General features: G+C 40.8%; 1 protein-coding gene across 3 annotated transcripts in view; it reads right to left on the bottom strand.

Annotated features, from left to right (window-relative positions):
* rnf150a (ring finger protein 150a) overlaps positions 1–12,794 on the bottom strand; it is a 130,173-nt gene extending 117,379 nt beyond the window's left edge. For 2 of the 3 annotated variants that reach the window (XM_078539134.1, XM_078539124.1), the window contains exon 1: positions 12,134–12,794. In XM_078539134.1, the coding sequence (XP_078395260.1) occupies positions 12,134–12,572 (439 nt within the window). In that variant the 5' untranslated portion in view covers positions 12,573–12,794. The remainder of the gene's footprint in view (positions 1–12,133) is intronic. The other variant, XM_078539143.1, reaches the window with a different exon arrangement.
* Positions 12,795–17,563: the final 4,769 nt, after the last annotated feature.

Genomic DNA, 17,563 nt, shown 5'->3' on the forward strand with positions numbered 1-17,563 from the left:
GTCATAGGGCAATAACATGTGCAGTAAACAGTTTAACGTGTCTATCAGTCAAGTTGGTACACAGATGCTTTAAACAAATTGACAATAATCAAGAGTTAAGAGAATAAACATACCCCTATTTGAAAAACAAATTTAGAAATGTTATCTGGGAATTATTTTTATATATTTTATTCAACACAAAGGGTAGTGAATACCATCAATAGACGCTCTCACACACTTTCTGGCATCTGATTTAAGAAGAGGATGAAAGCAGGTCAGCTCTAGGCTGCATGAGCTAGAAAAATTAGAAAATGGAGACCAACATGATTTAAGAAGTTTAGAGGGCACTCAGTAGAGTGCATACCTCCACCACACTGTGTTAACTCAAAATTATTACAATTATACAACTCTCTCTTGAAGCATTTCCCTATCTGGTTGATGCTCTGTAACTATAAAGCTAAGAAAAGGAACCTTTTTATTGAGGGGGCTTCAGGCCAATCCACATCCAACAACCTGTTCTGAAAACTCTGCTCACATTTTGACAGTTGTCACAAATTCCACCACAGCAGCTGAGACAGTCCACAACGTTCTAAATCAAACAACTCACAACATTCTAAAAGAATGCCAATTCGCAATATTTCCCAATGTTAACGGATTCTTTAAAAAAATTCCAGGATCTGGATCAGCATCTTCACCATCTTGAACTATACCCTATCTCTGTAACAAGTTTCATTGAAATCTGTTCATTTGTTTTTAAGATATATTTGTTACAGATAAACAGGTTAACAAGCAGTGGCAGGGGTTAAAAAAAAAAGATAGAGAGCATCACATATTTTAAATGATAATGTGTACACTTACTTATGTCTCTCAGTTTAGGTATGGTTTCAAGTTCTCTCAACTGTTAGAGAGTTTGTGATGAACTTTTCCTGATTTAAAGATTACAGAATACTATATAATAGAACAGAATTACAATATATAGTACTAACAGCACAATTACAGTTCAATCGACTCAACAGGTCAGCCTGGCCTTATGTTCCAGATGAGCCTCCTCCCACCCTTCTTCATCTAATCCCATCAACATATCTTATTCCACTCTCCTTCACATGTTTTTCTAACTTCCCCCTAAATGGATCAAATGCTAGTCAGGGCAATTACTGGGGAGGCGATGGCATAGTATTGTCACTGGACATTCCAGTGACCCAGGATAATGCTCTGGGGACCCAGGTTCGAATCCCACTACAGCAGATGATGACATTTGAATTCAATAAAATTCTGGAATTTAGAAAACCATGAAACCATTGCCGATTGTCGGAAAAACCCAACCTGGTCTGGCCTACGTGTGACTCCAGACCCACAGCACGTGGTTGACTCTTAAATGTCCTCTGAACAAGGGCAATTAGGGATGGCCTTGCCAGAACAAATAAAAAAGAAAACTCCTTGCGGTACCAAGTTCCACATTCCTACTACTCTCAGGATAAAGAAGTTTCTTCTAAATTCCCTAGTGGAATTAATAGTGACTATATTACATTTATGGATTCCCGACAAATGGAAATATCTTCTTTACATCTACACTATCAAACCTTTTCAAAATCTTAAAAATCTCTATGAGCTCCCAGTATACTTCTGGGGGCTGGGGGTGGGCAGGGGACAATGGTGTAGTGCTAACATCGCTGGACTAATAATCCAGATACCCAGATTAATCTGGGGGCACAAGGTCAAATTCCACCACAGCAGCTGGCAGAATTTAAATTTGATTAATAAAGTCTGGAATTGAAAGCTGCTCTCAGAAATGGTGACCATGAAACTATCATCGATTCTTGTAAAAGCCCATCTGGTTCACCAATGTCCTTTAGGGAAGGAAATCTGTCATCCATGTGACACCAAACCCACAGCAATGTGGTTGACACTTAACTTCCCTCTGAAATGGCCTAACTCAGTTCAAGGACAATTAGGGATGGGGAACAAATGCTGGCCTTGCCAGCAATACACATCCAATGAAAGAATAAACTTTTTTAAAATTCTCTTTTTTTCTCAGAAAAACACTCCAGTCTTCTCAATCTTTCTCAATTGGTATAACCTCTGACTTTTTCTATGATTCAGTAAATCATTTTTCTGTCTTCAGTGTCTCTAAATCCTTTTTTTAATAATATGGGCACTATAACTGTTCACAGTACTCCAAATTTTGTATTGAACTTGGTTAGACCAATTTAGCATAACTTCTCGCTTTTAGAATTGCTTTTCAATTCTATCCCTCGAGAAAAGAACCCCAATGATTAGTTTGCTTTTTTATGGCCTTATTAACATGTGTTGCTAGTTTTAGTGATTTGTAGATACCGGTCACTCTGCTCCTCTACCTCATTTAGACACATTTTCCAACAAGTACCATAGGGGGTCAACATATCCATAGAGTATAAAAGTGAACCACCAGCATGGGTGGTCACCATTTTGAAATGTCATCGACATTCAATGCAAAGAGTTGGTATCTTAAATTCCTGCGCATCTTTGCGACACAGCCCATATTGCTTACTTGATCCCTTGTGCCCAGTTATAAAGGTACCAGTAAGTAAAACATGCATTTTGTTGGCTGAAAAATTAAGGTTGACCACTAATGCAAGAATAGCATGTCGTGGTTGAAAAGCGGGATTGACTTGTACACCGAGTATATACAAAAATATGATTTTTGGGGCCAGAAAAATTGAGTTGTCTTATACGCTGGGTTGACTTATACACTGTGATTTATGGTAAATCACCTCATTTTCCTATCAAATGCATCGACCATACTTATCTATGTAGAAGTTAACTACGCACTTATTTTGGTGCCAACAACAAATTTTGAAATCGTACTTCTGATTCCCACATTCAAATTATTATTATTTTTATTCATTAATGGGATGTGGGCTTCGCTGGCTGGGCCAGCATTTATTGCCCATCCTTAGTTGCACTTGAGAAGGTGGTGGTGAGCTGCCTTCTTGAACCGCTGCAGTCCATGTGGTGTAGGTACCCACAGTACTATTAGGAATGTAAATGGTGAATAACAGTAGTCCCAGCACAGTCTTAGTGGAACACAACTTTCCACATTTTTCAGGTCTGAATAATTACCTTTAACCCCTACTCACTTTTCTGTTTAGCAGTCACATGCTCTCCATTCTGCTACTTGCCTTCTAACTCAACATGCTCCACTTGTTCCCATTACACTTTATCAAATGCCTTTAGAAAATCCAAATATGTTACATTCACTGCATTTTCTTAGCTTTCCCTTCTGTTACTTCTCCAAAGAATTCGATAAAGTTTCCATTTTGAAATCCATGCCGATTACTTTACTTTCAGTTTCTAGATTTTTTTTACACAAAGTACCGATTCCATTTTCTTTCCTACCAGCAAGCTAATCGGTCTATAGATTCCTGGACTTGTTCTATCCACCTTTTTAAATAAAGGAATCACATTAGCTGTCCACCAGTCATTAAGGACATAAGTAATATGGTCTATTCCTGCTCCTTTGGCCCCTCGACCCTGCTCCGCCATTCAATACAATCATAGCTGATCTCCTACCTTAATTTCATCTTCCTACACTATCCCCCTATAGTTTAATTTCCCAAGTCTCCAAAAATCTATCGATCTCAGTCTTGAATATTGTCACAAAGCTATGCTTTCTAAAAAATGACAATGTATTTACTGGCGGAAAATCATTGAATAAGTTAAGATAGCTGCTAAGATAGATGAGAGTCAGGTGACTTTTAGGACTCAGAATTACCTCAAGTCTCCAGAAAGTTCTTGATTAAATAACCCTGGGTGGGGTACCCTCCCTTAATGGATATGCTGAGACTAAATCATCTGTGGAATTCGCACTTTCCATTGTTATGGGTTTAACAAAACTCAAAATCCATGGACTGCCAGACTCTCTGCCTCCAAACTCGAAACTTAAAAAGAGAGCTGTAGAGAAACCAGTTCAACATAAGTGGGTATGAATAGCCACCATCCATTCCCCATTGTGTAGCAATGGCTTCTAACTTCGAATAATTCATGTGGGCAATGGAAGTATCAGGTGCTCAGCTATTCGAAACTGACTTCAGATAACCAATCTTACTTACACCAAGCACCAGAGTAAAACAAGCCAGTCTGGAAACAAACAGCACAGAAGATCCCTGTCTGAGACAGGGTCTCTGTCCCTCTCCACCTATTTTTGCAAGCTCTAATGTTGTCTGCTGTTTTTGACTATTCATGTTCCGAAGGCAGAGATATTTTTAAATAACTCAACCCAACGGTTGCTGTCTCCAGAAGAGCAGATAAATCATCTTTTCATTGCCTCGATGTCAAAACCAGGAGGACCACTGAGCCCAGCCTGGATCCACCAAAGTCATCAACCTACAAAAACCATATCACTCTAATCCATATTAGGCTTCAAAATTATGCCTTAAACTATCCTCCCACTTTGTAAACTATTTTTTCTATGTATGAACCTGGGCGTGTGCATGAAAGTTGAAGCATTTTGTTATTTTTCTTAGACTAAGTACAATAAAAATTATCCTTCTTTCTTTTCAAAAAACTCAAGCAAACCTGTCCGTGTATTTTACAGTCACCGCATGTAAACAGTTAAACACTCACTGAACTGGCAACTGCATCCCTTTCAAAAAATAACCTGTTGCAGTCAAACAAGGAGTGAGAAAGAGAGCCATTCACCTCTCCTCACCTGGTCATAACGGACATGCTTAACAACTGAGCATCAACAGACCTCTAAAGTAGAGAATTCCAAAAATCCACAACTCTTTGCATGAAAGAAATTTTGCCTCATCTCAGTCCTAAATGGTTGACTCTTTATTCTGAGACTGTGTCCTCTGGTTCTAGACTCACCATCCAAGGGAAACAGCCTCTCAAATCTATCCCATCAAGCCCCTTAAGAATTTAGATGTTTCAATGAGATCCCTCTCATTCTTCTAAATTCTAGGAAATTTAAGCTCCATCTACTCAATCTCTCCTCGTAGGTCAATTACCTCATCCTAGGAACCATCTGGTGAACCTTCATTGCGCTTCCTTCAAGGCAAATATATCTTTCCTCAGGTAAGGAGATCAAAACTCTAGCTGTGATCTCAGCAAGCCCCTTTCAAATTGCAGTAAGACTTCTTCACTCTTATACTCCAAAGTGGATAACTTTACATTCTCCCACATTATATTCCATCTGCCATCCTCTTGCCCACTCAATTAACTTGCCTATATCTCTTTACAGCCTCTTTGTGCCCTCCTCACTGCTAACTTTCCCACCTAACTTTGTATCATCAGTAAACGTGAATACATTATGGTCCCCTAACCTAAGCCAATTATATAGATTTAAAAGATGAACAGGTTGGGTCTATATCCATTGGAGTACAGAAGAATGGGAGGTGATCTTATTGAAATGTGTAAGGTTCTGAGTAGACTTGACAGGGTGGATGCTGAGAGGTTGTTTCCTCTTGCCGGGAAGTCTAAAACTAGGGGACACAGTTTAAGTCTGAAATGAAGAGATTTTTTTTTCTCTCAGAGGGCCGTTAGTCTGTGCAAGTCACTTCCCCAGAGAGCAGTGGAAGCTGCATCATTGAATATATTCCAGAATGAGTTAGATAGATTTTTAATTGACAAGGGAGTGAAGGGAGGGAGACAGGAAAGTGGAGTTGAGGCCACAATCAGGTCAGCCATGATCTTATTGAATGGCAGAGCAGACTCAAGGGGCAAAATGGTCTTCTCCTGCTCCTAATTATTATGCATACTTGTGTGTACATAGCTGAAGCCCACACACTGATCCTTGTGGTACCCCACTAGTTACTGCATGCCTGTCAATCCAGAAATTATCCTTTCTGTTTAGTTCATTATCAATCCTCAATCCATGCTAATATATTACCCCTAATCTCATGGGCCCTAATTTTGTGTAATCACCTCGTGTGGCACTTTATCGAATGCTCTTTGAAAATCGCAAAATAGGCTACAACCATTGGTCCCCCATTATCTACCCTGCTAGTTACAACTACAAAAAACTAAAGGCTTGTTACATACAATTTTCCTTTCATAAAGCCATGTTGACTCTGCCAAATGATATTATAGAATCAAACATGGTTACAGCACAGAAGGCAGCCATTCAGTCCATCATGTCTGTGCTGGTTCTGTGAAGTGCCACTCCCCCACCTCCTCCTTCAGCCCAGCACATTCTTCCTTTTTAGGTAATAATCCAATTCTCTCTTGAATGCTTCAATTTAACCTGACTTCACCACACTCTAAAGCACTGCAATCCAGATCCTCACGACTCGCTGTATAAAAAGGTTTTTCATCATGTCGCCATTGCTTCTTTTGCCAATTTCCTTAAATCTGTTTCTCAATCCTTCCACCAATGAGAACAGCTTTTCCCTATGTACTCTATCCAGGCATGTCATGATTCAAATCTCCTCGCAACCTTCTCTTCTCTAAGGACAATAGTCCCAGCCTCTCCATTCTTTCTACATAACGGTATTTCCTCATCCCTGGAACCATTCTGTTGAACCTTTTCCGCATCCTCTCTAATTATGATTCCAATTGCTGTTACCATGTCCCTAATAATAAATTCTAGCATTTTCTCCATTATTGATGTCAGGTTAACTGGCCTATAGTTACCCATTTTCTCTCCCTCCTTTTTGAACAGTAAAATAGTGGGGTTACATTTGCTACTTTCCAATCCATGGGGACTGTTTTACAGAATACTGTATAAGTGGTACCCTGTATACTTGAGGTGATATACATTAAGGAACACAAGTGGTAGGCATATAAATTCTACAGAGTTGAAATCCTCAGGCAAAAGTTAAGAATCTTAAAATATCTTCCCTGCTGAATTTATTGTGTGCGCGCGCTGGGGGTGCGGGAGAAAGGGAAGGAAATGTGATTGGTTTAATTGGAATTTTATGAATGATTTCTAATGGGAATGAGAGGGAAGAGGTCAAGTGGGCTCCAAGATGACACAATACAATAGGAAATTGCAACTGTCTGGGTTGTCTGCGCCAAAACTGGTAATTCAATACTTAATTCATACATATCCACAGTACTATAGACCATTAATGCTGATGAACTAATTAGCCTGGTTCATTTGATAAGCCACAAGGGTGCAAATGTCACCAGAAGGAGGATTCTTCTCATTCAACTTCAGATAACCTTGCAAGCCATTTCCTGGCAGGTAGGCTAATCCACACTGGACTAAAACACTTTGATGGGCTCCCTAATCCCTGTCTCTTGTGGATTTACATACCAGTTCTCCGGGTTTAGGTAAATGGAATGGGCTTGTAAGGGGAATAAGCAAAGACTCTATATCAGGCAAATGAAAATTCTAATTGAATCATTAGCTCGATTTGGAAACTCACATATTGTCATGTGTCTTTGTAACTATCACACACTCAGCTGGCCAAATAAACAATTTTTGAAAATCAACAAATCTCAATTCGCTTAGCTAAACAACGTACAGATGCCCTGAAGCTCTTGCATAAGTAATATCAGAAAAATACAAGGGCATTCCCTTTAAAAACTTCTAGACTGTCAATAAATCTGCAGACTGATGGGATTTAAATCCCAGGCCATCTTAAACCTACATTAATGGATATATTTGACCAATTAATTCTCAAGCATAATTGAAGCATCACATTTGGCCTCATTGGTAACGCAAACAAAATCTTGGACATAGTCAAGTAAACCTTTAGTAAAACAACAGTCCTATCTCAATCCACCAGTAGAATGAGGGTTCTGTGTGACAGGTGGGATGTGGGAAATCGCAGAACAAGACTTGCAGAATGGGAGAGATAGTGTTATTAGTCAGACAGAAAAATGATTTGGGGCTTTTGATCTCTCTCAAGTGACAGATGTCAATCTTTTGAGAAATTTTGGCCAATTTATATTTTTTGTTCCTATTCCTAGTTTCAATTGAAAATATTTGGAGCAGAGAAATCATTACAATGATATGTCTGATCACTAATTGTATCTTTAAATGTACATGTTTTTATGTGCAATGAATTTGCAGCAAAATGTCATCTATAGTCAGTGATTTAAAAACTGGCTTATTTACAATAAAAGATGCCTATCCTTGTCAACATAGAAAACATATTTTGCTACAAAAACTGAAGGCACTGAATGCCCTAGGAACAACTTTACCTATTACATTAAGATTCTGGATTAATTTATGAATTAAGACTCTAAAGGGACTTGACATGGTAAATAGACAGATCGTTTTCCCTGCTTCAGGAATCCAAAACACTGGAGCAGAGTTTCAAGATAAAAGGGCAATTATTTAGGACTGAGATGAGGAGAACTGTCTTCACTCAGAGGGTTGCAAATCTTTGGAATTGTCTACCCAAGGGAGTTGTGGGTGCTCCATTGTTGAGCTATTATAGGCTGAGGGAGACAGATTTTCAGTCTCTCAGGGAATCAAGGGATATATGGAGCAGGCAGAAAAGTGGAGTTGAGGCAGAAGAATTGAATGGGGAAGCAGGCCCGAGAGGCCAAATAGACTGTTCCTGCCATTTCATCAGGCCTTCAATCAATATCTCCACACATATGTATTTTTAAAAAACAAATACCCCATTTTTATGTTTAATCATAAATTCAAAAGTTTACTTGCAGTGACAAACTAGATCTTATTTCACAAGTACATTCAACTGCAAATCTGTACAAAAACATCCCTCCCCTAAGCATTCAATTCACCCTAGGATTAAATGCACACACCTCAATCACTGCCTAACACCTCTGCAAACATCTAATATTTTTCCTTCAAAAATATTTTTAAAGCCCCAGCTTGGTAAATCAAGGCAAACTTTAGCAGTGGTTTGATTTGAAATGGATTGCTATGCCATGGCAAGAATCAAGAAACTACAGTTTTCAAAAACATGCATGATGCAGCAAAAAAGTACATAGAAACCAAATTAGATTTATTTTCTCAAATGCGTTGCATTAGTTCATGATCCCAAGGGTCAGCTGGCAACTAGAAAATTGCAAACAACTGTTGCCACATTTTAATAAAGCCATACAAAGTCCCACAGAACCATAGAAAAGTTACAGCACAGAAGGAGGCCATTCAGCCCATCTTGTCCATGCCAGCCCGAGGACACCCAGGTGCCCTTTCTAATCCCACCTTCCTGCACCTGGCCCATAGCCCTGCAGCTTACAGCACTTTAGGTGCAGATCAAGGTACTTTTTAAAAGAGTTTAAAGTTTCTGCCTCTACCACCAACTTGGGCAGCGAATTCCAGACACCCACTACCCTCTGCGTAAAAAAGTTCTTCCTCATGTACCCCCTACACCTTCTGCCACTTATCTTGAATCTATGTCCCCTGGTTGTAGAATTCTCCACCAAGGGAAACAATTTTATCCTGTCCACTCCATCTATTCCCCTCATAATTTTGTACACCTCAATCAAGTTACCTCTCAGCCTTCTTTGTTCCAAGGAAAATAACCCCAACCTATCCAATCTCTCCTCATAGCTACACTTTTCTAACCCTGGCAACATTCTTGTAAACCTCCTCTGCACTCTCTCCAGAGCTATTACGTCCTTCCTGTAACGTGGTGACCAGAACTGCACACAATACTCCAGTTGTGGCCTCACCAGTGTTTTATACAATTCCAACATTATATCCTTACTTTTATATTCTATACCTCTGCCAGTGAAGGAAAGCATTCCATATGCCTTCTTTACAACCTTGTCTACTTGAACTGCTGCCTTCAGGGACCTATGTACTTGTACGCCAAGATCTCTCACCTCATCTACCCCTCTTAGTATATTCCCATTTATTTTGTAATCCCTATAACTGTTTGACCTCCCTAAATGTATGACCTCACACTTCTCTATGTTAAAATCCATCTGCCACTTTACCGCCCACTCCACCAACCCATCTATATCGTTTTGGAGATTATGGCTATCCTCTACACTATCCACTACTCGGCCAATCTTTGTGTCACCTGCAAATTTCCCTATCGTGCCCCCCACGTTCACGTCCAAATTGTTAATATATAACACAAACAGCTAGGGTCCCAACACCAAGCCCTGTGGAACACCACTTGAGACAATTTTCCATTCGCAAGGGCATCCAACCACCATTACCCTTTGTTTCCTGTTACAAAGCCAACCTTTTATCCAGTTTGCCACATTACCCTGAATCCCATGGGCTTTTACTTTCCTGACCAATCTGTCATGTGGAACCTTGTCAAATGCCTTGCTAAAATCCACGTACACAACATCCACTGCACTACCTTCATAAACCCTTCCTGTCACTTCCTCAAAGAATTCAATCAAATTTGTGAGGCAAGACCTTCTTTTAACAAATCCAAGCTGACCATCCCTGACTACTCCATGTCTTTCCACATGACAGTTAATCCTATCTCTCAGGATTGATTCTACTAATTTGCTCACCACCGACGTAAGACTAACTGGCCTATAACTGTTTGGCATTTCCTTTGATCCTTTTTTAAACAATGGAACTACGTTTGCATTTCTCCAGTCCTCCGGTACCTCCCCTGTATCTAGTGAAGATTGGAAAATCATCCTCAGAGCATCTGCTATCTCCTCCCTGACTTCGTTCAGCAGCCTCGGAAACAATCCATCTGGCCCTGGCGACTTATCAACTTTCAAGGATTTCAACCCTTCGAGTACTTCCTCTCTCTTTATGACTATCCCGTCCAATATCTCGCAGTGTTCCTCCTGGACTACTATATCTACATCCTCCCTTTCCTTTGTAAACACGGAGACAAAATATTCATTCAAAACCCCTGATCAGACAGACACTACGTTAAAATCAAAGAACACAATCATGATAAAAATCAGAAATGCATATGAGTATAACTGTCCAATCAGGAAAGATATATATGCATTAGAGATGAACCTCTAGTACAACCATAATGAAAAGACCTGCTGGTGGCAAATAACACTGGACAAAAGTCCCCAAATTTAGATTTTACACAAATAGTGCAGTATTGTCCTCAGCACAAGGACAAAAAGAAAGCTAAGCAGGAACAAAATAAACATTATGCATGTTTATCCATCAAGAAAAAAATGAAATGCAGAAGGACTACTCAGTGAAAATCGCATGCAAGCAAGGCTGTCTCAAACTTTCTGAAGGAGACAATGGGGACGAGTTCCATTGCATAAACAGCATTTGATTTTCCTTATAAAAACAAAAAGCTAAAAGCTACTGCGGATGCTGGAAATCCAAAACAAAAACAGAATTACCTGGAAAAACTCAGCAGGTCTGGCAGCATCGGTGGAGAAGAAATCAGTTAACGTTTCGAGTCCTCATGACCTGCCGAAGGGTCATGAGGACTCGAAACGTTAACTGATTTCTTCTCCACCGATGCTGCCAGACCTGCTGAGTTTTTCCAGGTAATTCTGTTTTTGTTTTTGATTTTCCTTACTTTTCTCCTAATCATACAAGATTTTCAAGCTTTGTGAGCACAATTTCTCCAAATCAATTTTGGTTTACCTTTTAAGAATCTTAAATTAATTAATGCCTCACACAACCAGTGATAGGATTCTGACCAATATTTAAATCACAAAATTTAATTTGATCAAAAAATTAATGACAACGCAATCCAATTTAATGCTGAACTACTGTATAATTAAAAGTGACACCACCCTCCAATCCCAGAGCTAATAATCTGATTTTAAAAATTCAAGTACAACATATTTCCATTTTCACGGCACTGAAAGTTTTTGCTTTAAGACTACAAATTTGGCAGCAATTACAGTCAAGTTAACTGCAATCCTATTACTCCAATGGTATTATAATGGAACCAAATGAATTTATGATTATAGATGATATTTACTTTCGGATTAGGATCAAAACGGGATTATGCCAAACAATGTTAGGGTTAGAAAGGTGGCACAACAGGGGGTTTGGAGCGGGGCTACGACTACAGAAAACCTGCAAGTCTAGCCACTAACAGTTCATTTTTCTGTGACACCAAAATTGCATAGGGGGAATGAGAAACAGAGAATAATTATGTAACGCTAAACGAAATTGTTCCAATTTAGCAAACTGATGTACTAAATTCTACCTTAACACTAACCTTTAGTTATTTTGGGAAGGGGCACGGAGAGGTTGTGAGTTACTTAATGTACAATGGCTAGCTGCACCCAGCAAAAACGTAAAACCCGTCTCCATCCTCAAACGTCTCTCAAACCAACCCACCTGGATGTGGCATGGTGATGGTCTCATTGACATTGCTGGCCCCCACGTTGTAAATGACCACAGCCGAGGCGTTCTGCCTGGCGGCGTGCAAGATCTTCTCCCTGTAAGTGCAGTTCCCCTTGGGTATGAGGGCGATCCAGCCCTTGGTGCCGGAGTCGGGGGGCAGCTGAAACCTGGCCTGGGGGTCACAGGCCAGCTTGTCGTGCTGGGCGGGCAGGGCCAGCAAGCCCCGGGCGTCCTGCTTGAGCGAGTGCTGCCCGTAGCGGCCGCACTCGCTCTTCTCCGACCTCCTCTCGTAGGTGATGTTGACGAAGGCCGTGTACCATTCCTCCTTCTCCGCCACCGTGAAGTCCAAACACAACAGATGCACGAAGCAGAAAGACAGCAGCCATGTTGAGAGAGCCAGACTGCGGCAGGTCTGCACCAGAGACACCGGCATCACTAAATAAAATGAGCCAAACGACAAATTTTGTGAGTCCCTCAGCCGACCCAGCGTCGGGCTTCCCCGGCTTCTGAGGGGAGGAGGGAGGAGGGCCGCTTTGTTTTCTTTTCCGAAGATTGTTTTTGTCTCTCCTCCTGCTGAAAGATGCTAGTGCGAGATGAAGCGATCTCTTTAAAAAAATAACGTTTGTTGTTCTTCCAAATATACACACACGCATATATATATTATATATATATATATAAATATATATATATATATAAACGGTTAATATTTAGAGTTGTCGAGGCCTGTCTCTCCGGCGGTTGCTATAGGAGCTGCTGCCCGGCTCGATGCTTCTTCAGGGGAGCGGCTCATGGTGCCGATGTTTACCGCCGCCCGCTCCTTGCGGGACAGAGGAGGAGGAGGAGAAAAGTCCCTCTCGGAGCCGAGGAAAGGGAGGTCGAACCGTATAATTCATCAACTGAAATAATGAAGAGCAGCTCCGCTCCGCTCCGCCTGCCTCTGGTGATACTTCCCAGGCCCCGGCCTCTCTCGCCTTCCAACCACCACCACCAACCACCACCTCCCCTTCCTCTCCTCCGATCTCCCTGGAGACCGGGACCGGCCGCTGTAAAATTACACGCAGGACGCTGAGCTGCTCCAGAGCGTTTGACGCATTCGCGCACAAGCCCAAGGTGCGAGAGTTATATATAAAAAAATAACAACAACAACAATCAGCATCTCCTCCTACAACAGCAGTGTCCTCGCCTTTGAGTCAGAAGGTTGTGGGTTCATGTCCCACTCCCGGAGAAAAAAAACTCCCAAAGAACTGTGAATTGTACTCGAAAGAGTTACAACAGGGAGTGTGCCACTTGCAGCTCCCGGACCTTGACTCAAACAATCCGTCCCTGATGCTAACTAAATTGGCCCCTTTTCCCAACATTGAACGATACTTCTTCAAGGATCCATTCTTAATTAGCACATTTTCTTAGATAATATCAACACCTCGTTGATCCTTTTGTCTGTGACATCTTTTGATTATCTGCTCCTATCACTGCTTGCTTGTCCCTACAACCACCCCATCCTCAACTTCTCTCCCCACCCCCCCCCCCACCTTAAACCAGCTTATATTTCACCCCTCTCCTAACTATACTCAGTTCTGTTGAAGGGTCATGAGGACTCGAAACGTCGACTCTTTTCTTCTCCGCCGATGCTGCCAGACCTGCTGAGTTTTTCCAGGTAATTCTGTTTTTGTATTGAACGATACTTTCTCGCAAGTGCAATTCACAGCTTTTTTTGTCGCCCAAAATGTTTTTGAAATGTGCCTTGTCTCTTTGTTTTACATTATTATTGACATTTGAGCCACAAGCAATGCGGCTCTTAAGCTACTGTGTTTTCGACTTTTTTTTAAAAAAAATAAACGTCTCAATAAAAGGAGCAGGAGTAGGCCAATTGGGCCCTCGAGCCTGCTCCGCCATTCAATAAGATCACGGTTGATTTAATTGTCGCCTTAATTCCACTTTCCTGCCTGCCCTCCCCATAACCTTGGAATCCCTTGTCGTTGAAAAATTGGTCTAAATTGTTGTTAAGGTTGCTGATCCATGACCTAGGATCTCACAATAAAGGCAATACTCCCTTTCTCAAGCTGCAGCTCTTCACCGCAGCCAGATAGCTCAATTTTGAGATGGCACAGTCATGGTTAAAGTGCAGATTTTCTCCCATCCTGCTTGTTTTGAAAGTGCAAATCTGTCAAGTGTCACCCATTCTGAGTGACAGCCACTTGTTTTAATTTAAAAAATGTAGCCTATTTTGATCACTTACTCAGCTCAACTAAACTCAGTTGCATTTGTTTAAGTAAATTTATATTACTGTTATTAATCAGTGCCTCAATGTTTCTTTTCCCCTCCTGTCTTTCCTGCCTCTTGGTTAAGACCTGTTGTATTTCTAAGTGTTTCTTAATCTGATGAATGGTCATTGACCTGAAACATTAAGTATTTGCCTCTTCATGCTGCCTGATCTGCTGAGTATTTCCTATTTGTATTCCACACATCCACTACTTTTTGTGTGGAGAAAGTGCTTCCTGACTTCACTTCTAAATGGCCTACTTCTAATGTTTAAGATTATGCCCTTGTGTTCTGGATTCCCTACCAGATAAAACAGTTTCTCATTTTTTTTACCCCATCAAATCCCAAAGTTATTTCAAATACCTTGATTAGATCACTTATCAAAATTCTAAACTCAAGGGAATACAAGCAATGTTTATACACCCTGGGCTCATGATTTAATCCATTAAGCTCTGGTATAATTCTAGAGAATCTACACTGTACACTTTTTAAGGCCAATATATCTTTGCTAAGTTTTCCAAAACTGAATGCAGTACTTCAGATGGGGCCTGACCAAGGCTCCATACAACTGAAGCGTCACTTCTTCCAGCTCCCTTGAGATAAAAAAAACAACATTCTATTAGCCCTTTTGATTACTCAGATCCAAAGATCGAACTCCATCTGCCACAGTTACTAATACATTATTTTCCAGGGTCAGGATTTCATTAATTTTCCTTTGTAAAGCTGCCAGAAGCAGTTAAAAGCTCTAATTTATACCATATGGCAGGCCATCCAGTGGTGCAATAATGGTTCTACTCCCAAAGCTAATTTAATCATGTGCAGAAGGGGTTGCTCCTCCGTGAATGTGATGGCCTAGCACCGTAGGAATAGAATTATGTACAGCAAAGCCCATAATTATGACAGTTCCCATGACTTCTTCATACCAAGGCAGTTAACAGTAAAGAATGACTGTTGACATACCAAGCATATCCACCGCAGCTACGGCTGATGTCACCACTGCACAACTGAAGCACAAGTCCTGAGTTGAGATAGAACATCGTCTACGCTTCCACCAGAGTCTTAGTGGGGCTGCCTGTGATGACTAATGAGGATCAAATGGCAAGGCAAGATCCTTAGCACTCAAGTTACTAGAAAACTGACATGCCAAGCATGGATGTTCTGATCATGAAGGTGTGGCTCCTTGAGATGCCACATGAAATATCTTTGTAGTACAGAACTTAAGTATTACCGAGAGAAAACACATGTCTAAGCCTTTTGTCTTGCACTCATCAGGACACTTTGCAAGAATACCAATTTAAGGGGAAAACAACAATTTATACTATATGAGAAGAGAATGCTGATTGGTTGGCAAATGGACTCTGATTGGTAGATGCATTGCCATGGAGAATGCACCAATTATGTATTGTATATAAATATTGTTGTTTCCCCTTATATTGGTATTCTTACGAAGTGCTCTGATGAGTGCAAGGCAAAAAGCTTTCACGTGTCTCTTTTTTCAGCAATAATTACATATCTTCCTGAAATTCTTCATCTAAACATTTAAATGCAAAATCGTAACCCAAGCATAAACATTCTGTAAGGCTGGTTTTATTACTTAGTTACCAACCTCCTTTGTTACCAAGACCCCAGTTTTCCTACTTTATGCAACACAGGCGTCATCATTTTAAGTAAAATAGCAGCATGAAAATTATGGAGCCATGTAGCAGGGTGACCTTTTCTTGCTAAATGCCTGCAAAGAGATGCATGATGCCGATTCCTATGTGAAGGAAATTATCTGTGTGGAAAAATAAATAAAGAAAATGATGGTCATCTCATAATGTGGGACTTATGTATTCATTCCTACTATGTGCACTGCTTGAATGAATAAGCAAATGCAGTCTCATGCTTTTTACATAATTTTTTGCAACAGCATTTTCCCTCTACAGGGAAGAGGGTGCAAGGTCATCTGTACTCGATTCTCTGCTTATTTTTGACTTTGCACACAGCAGGAGGAAAACACAAACCTTGATATGTAAATTCACAACAAAATGGTTCCTGAATACAAGCAGCAAATTTTAGAAGTTTAATGATTTACTGGAAATGCATTTATGGAGATTTGTTGCTGAATGATCAACTAAATAGATTGTGGTACAAGAATTAGCAAATTGACTATTTCAAGAAATTCCCATTTTAGTACAGTATCTTTTGACAAATTACATTCATCAGCCTTCAATTACTACACAGAAAGAATGTGGGGGTGATTTTGATCCCAGAAAACGGTTGGATTTGGGTACAGTGGGAGGTTAAAATGTAAAAAATATGAATTCCAATCCCAAACCACCTCCAACCCACCCAAGGGGTTGGCAATTTAAATTTTATAATATTGTATAGCAGGCTCATATTGATCCACGACTGAAAATTTAATTCTGGCTGACCAAGTTTCCTGGGCTTCAGGAAACTTGTCAGCTAAAGGAAGGCAGTTTAGTCGAGGAGGTAATTGCCTTTCTATTTACCTGCACGATCCAGCTTACCTGCCTCACCCACACTACTGGACAGCCATTCCTACCCTTCCTACTCCCACCCAGATCTCCCACATTAGGTTTCTGCTCTCACCCTAAGGGCAATGGTCTCATCTCTGAGGCCTCTGATCTCACCCCAAGACCTCCAGTCTCATACAGCACACTCCCCCACCATTATCCACCCAACCCCCTCTGACCTACCAATGCCCCCAACACCCTGTATCTCCAATTTCCCACCTCCACCCATAATCCTGCCCCCCATACCCCCAGCCACTGGTCTCTGACATTACCCACTTCCCAGCCTCTGATTCATCCCTCTCTCCTAGTTGATGCTCAATCTGGCTGGCTGTAGGCGGGAAATAGAGAAAAAAAAACATCCTGGTTATGACCTACCATTAAATTTGGCAGCAGCTGAGTGAATCCCATTCTTCAGGATTTCCCTATCTCAGTCCAACTCCCTCCTCCCCTCCAGCCTCTCCACACCTTCGCATAAAAATCCAGCCCATTGTGTAAACTTGGTAAAATACCTTCAAGTACCAATTACTATTTTGATGTTAAACTGCTATAATTGCAGGATGATATAGCCCCCTATTGAGGTCATGCAGTTAGAACATGGTGTATGTTTTGTGGTAATCACCATCTCTTGTCTGATGTTATTTATCCTCTA

Source organism: Cetorhinus maximus, chromosome 1 (assembly GCF_964194155.1).
Source record: "Cetorhinus maximus chromosome 1, sCetMax3.hap1.1, whole genome shotgun sequence".
Taxonomy (NCBI): domain Eukaryota; kingdom Metazoa; phylum Chordata; class Chondrichthyes; order Lamniformes; family Cetorhinidae; genus Cetorhinus; species Cetorhinus maximus.